We start from the raw sequence: 4,225 nt of genomic DNA on the forward strand, positions 1-4,225 counted from the left end.
ACTTAAAATATTATATGTAGCATATTAATAAGTATATTAAATGAAGTAAAGTTAAAAATTTTGATTAGTTAGTAAAGTTAGTAAGGTTACAAGGAGTGCAATAATAGAGTAAGTTACTAAAAGTACCAAATGGTAACACCACTCAGGAGGATAAAAGTTAAATTGTCTGTTAGATCAAATATGCCCAACGAAAGGTTAAAAAAACATGTATCAGATTAATACCTATCCTTAAATATGATTTCAAAACAATATAAATATTATGATGACTTATGCTCTATTAGATTCTTTATTTAAAAACAAGGCAATGTTTATTCTTCTTATTGAAAATCACAATTTATGCCCTTTAAAGTCTAAATTAGTTTTCCAACCTTAAAGAAAAATTGTATATTTTCAAGATTTTTTTTTAATTTATTCGAGATATAGGTTAATAACAAACCTTGCCTTAAGGAAGAAAACATAAAATCTTTAGACTTGTAAGGTTATTTACTTGTAAGTTGAAACAGCTCAAAGTGTTATCCATATTGGCAGTAATTATCTTGGGATGAACTGATATCAGAGAGACTGGAAGAGAACACAATTGAGCAATGAAGTGAATATTTCCTCCACTTAAATAGTATAAACTTCCATTTCGACAGACCATCAAAATAGTGAATTCGACAAAGTAGATTCCAGTGGCAGCGAGACAGCTACAAATGTCTGGCACCTAATATTAAAATAAATCATAATGAGATGAACCTATACTTTTTTGAATTATTTGTTTAATATATGTTTTAATAGAACAATAAAAACTTCTAAAATATAGTTCTGCAATGCAAATTACTACAAACCATTTATAGATTTGTTTAATTTGCAAAAATTATTAGTATAACTCCAATAATAAATAATTCTCCATTTTTTCGGACAAATATTGAATCAAATCGGAAGGAAATCATTTAATTAATAAAACTGACATATTAGTAATATTAAAGTGTTATCTTGATGTGTTTTGTTAACTTATTATACACTCTTAAGATCAAAATGATCAAAGTATAACATTATGATACCAATATTTCATGAATTATAATTCTGGATTATTAACCAAAGTTAGTTGTGAAATAAGAAGAAAATTATTTAAATAGATTAATTTTGGAAGAGGGAAGTTGACCGTATGAAGTAGATTGGAGGAAGATAGTCTGGGTGGCGGTCAATAAAGGTTTTTTTTAAGTAAAAAAAAAATTTATTGTTAACCTTTCAATAAATAGTTTTTTGTCACTATTATTGAAACGTTTATTGATCGCCACCCGGACTATCTTCCTCCAATCTAAATAGATTAATCTTTCTAATTATTAATTAAAAGATTATTCTGTTTTATTTTTAATGAATTTTGTGATGGGATTATACGTTAAAATAATATAAGTGTCAATGATCTATTTCTTTTCTTTTTTTTTTGCAAATATTTATAAAATAATCAATTTAGAATGATAAATAATGTAAAAGCTTATGTTACTGTAAAATCATTGAGTAGAGTGAATGTTTCAGGGTCCATTACAAAAAGGTGTGAATTTTCACTGGCCATTAGGATACACGAAACATCTCGATTATTACTTGTGTACTTGCTTAAGGCACATACACATGTAATCACCATCTAAAACATAAAATAAAACCATAATTATTTATAATAGAAGAAACTATACAATTGAAGATAGAATTAACAAAAGAAAAATTTATAACCTGTTTTTTTATAGAAAAATGATTACTGGTTTTTAAAAACATTTCTCGTGAAGATGGTTCCATTAGTAGGAGATTTTGTGAAATTGTGCTTAAATTTGAAAAACCAACACTCAAACTAAGCCCTTTTAATTGCTGTATTAACATGTCAGCATCTTGATACTGACCCCATATGTCAGATTCCAGACTGAGACAATGCTCTGGCGTTAATGTGAATTTGAAATAAGGTCGGCAGTTTCTGTAGACAAGCAAGTTTGATCCAGTCGCTACACCTATCCCTAAACATATTGATACTTAGAAATTAGGAAAGTGTAATTTTAATGGAGTGTATAATATCTTAATTTTCTAATATTCATACTGATTCACTACTACATAGTAATTCATACATTCACTACTTTTCTTTTCTATATCTTTAGTTTGAAAAAAAATATATAATAATATAAATTATTTTAGGTTTAGTTTGATTACGAAAGAATAGGGCCAAAGTTGTTTAATGTCGCTGATTTTAGTTAGTAATTACATATTAAGAGATTACGTTAATGTTATATTTAAATAAACATATGTTTTGTTGAGAATACGGGAGAGTCTAGATTAGACTCTTATGTTTTGTTGTTATCTAAATTATATTTTGTTAATCTACCCAATCCTGCCCGATTTCCTAATTCATCTTATAGAGAATATTACAGTTTTTTTTGTTGTTGATTAAAAAGGTTCAATTCGGATTTTACAACTCTTAACTATTCAATTTTGTCATCACTTTAGTGCATGAAGCTATAAGTAAGCAAAGTAATATTCAATGTCAATGAAATCTTACTTGAAATAAGAAGTCAAGGTAAAAGTATTATCTTTCAAAAATAATTTAAGAATTAAGACCAAGGTAAGTTAATAATCAGGATTTCTCACTTTACTTACCTGGTATTCTTGGCTCATTCCTATCAGTATAAATGCACAGAATACCAGCAGGTTGTGAAAGTAATGGCAAGTCGGCCACCATCGTTGTTCCTTTATAAACCTAAAATTGAAACAAAATAACATTTCTCAAATCAAAGCTTTCAATTATCTAATCCACTAATGCAGATTTTCATTTAGGATTTTTTTAACTAGCGAAGTACGTTTATTGTATGAAAGTGAAACTTCTACCTACAATCAACGTACCAACAATTTCATATGAATATCATTTTTGTTGACAGAATGAATCGGAAATTTGAAAATTGCTTGTGATTGGTAGAACTAGGAACTAGGTAAATATAAAGTTTGAACACTAAGTTATTGAGAAAGGATTAATTCGGAAATGGATTCGGAAAGTACATTAATATTAAAGTCGCCAGGGGAAATGACATTCGATAGGAAGAATCCAGTTGGACAGGGAAGGATCCGAAGGGATTGCCGAATAGACATGATCAGGTCGGTAGACAACAGCATATAACAGAGAAGTGTAAGTAATTGAAAATTCAATGAACATGCATCCTAGGTGAAGTTGGCCAGTGTTGAAGTGTGAAATATACTTTCATTTTTGATTGTATATAAGTTGTCTTGTGGCACACTCTCAAAATATCGATTCTAAATCACTTGCTTGTGAGGTCTTTGTCGAGGGACTACTTATTGTGACAAATAAGAGTCGAGAGGTTTTTGTTCCCACAACAGATTGTATGTTTTGTGTTCTATAGTGTAACAAATAAAACAGTAAAGACGCTAAAAACATTTAACCTCCCGTTCGACAATTCCTATAGACGTTGCCTCCCGTTCGCAGCTTCAGTGCAATCACCATTTAATGTTTACTTTCGGACTTTAGGAGAAACGGAGAGACTGTGATAGCATGGACGTAGGGGACTGTTAGAGTATACGAGGGCTGCAAAGGACCGTTCTGGAACGTATGCCACTATCGCGTATCCGAAGCCTGAAGCGGATTTAGTTCTTGTAAGCGATACTTCAAGTTCAGCAATAGTAGCGCACTACAGAGAAGAGGATGGTGTATGATATGGCATTGGATTCATCTCCAGGATATTTACTAAGGCTCAGCGAAGTGCGCCACGTATGTTCGTGAACTTTTATCCATCCACCAAGCGATTCGACGTTTTCGCTCTTAGGTTAAAGTACGTTCCATCACCATTTGGACGTAACATAAGCCACTTCAGTTTGGATTCCAGCAGAAACCAGAGACGTCCACTCTCCGGGGAATTCGGTGGGTGAATTCTATCAACCAGTTTAGTACTGATATTCGCTATGTTGCAGGAAGGATGTAGCGGATGCTTTATCGAGAGTGGAGGAAATCGACACTCCAGATGGAATGGACGCTTTGGAGGACTACGCGCTGTCGACAGTAAATCGACTAAGGACGGTGCAATTGATAAAGAACGTCTCCATAACGAAAGTCTGCAGCTGAAAAGGATATAAATGAAGAACAAACTTCCTCCATTTCTCGGACCCTACTTCGGAGAGTCTTCAAGGTGTCGGGGTTGTCTGGTCTTAGGCGATTTCTCCAGCCTGATATCTCTTTACAGAAGGCCCACGACAAGGC

The 4,225-nt window shown here is 32.1% G+C and overlaps 1 protein-coding gene across 3 annotated transcripts in view; it reads right to left on the reverse strand.

Moving 5' to 3' along the window:
* The window catches only part of BBS1 (Bardet-Biedl syndrome 1), a 64,725-nt gene that overhangs the window by 33,429 nt on the left and 27,071 nt on the right, over positions 1-4,225 (reverse strand). For all 3 annotated transcript variants that reach the window (XM_067049087.1, XM_067049086.1, XM_067049088.1), the window contains exons 3-6: positions 2,620-2,719; positions 1,711-1,985; positions 1,487-1,624; positions 488-703 (exon numbers count right to left, since the gene is read on the reverse strand). In XM_067049087.1, the coding sequence (XP_066905188.1) occupies positions 488-703; positions 1,487-1,624; positions 1,711-1,985; positions 2,620-2,719 (729 nt within the window). The remainder of the gene's footprint in view (positions 1-487; positions 704-1,486; positions 1,625-1,710; positions 1,986-2,619; positions 2,720-4,225) is intronic.

Source organism: Halyomorpha halys, unplaced genomic scaffold, assembly GCF_000696795.3.
Source record: "Halyomorpha halys isolate HHAL.00 unplaced genomic scaffold, Hhal_1.1 Scaffold747.1, whole genome shotgun sequence".
Classification (NCBI taxonomy): Eukaryota; Metazoa; Arthropoda; class Insecta; order Hemiptera; family Pentatomidae; genus Halyomorpha; species Halyomorpha halys.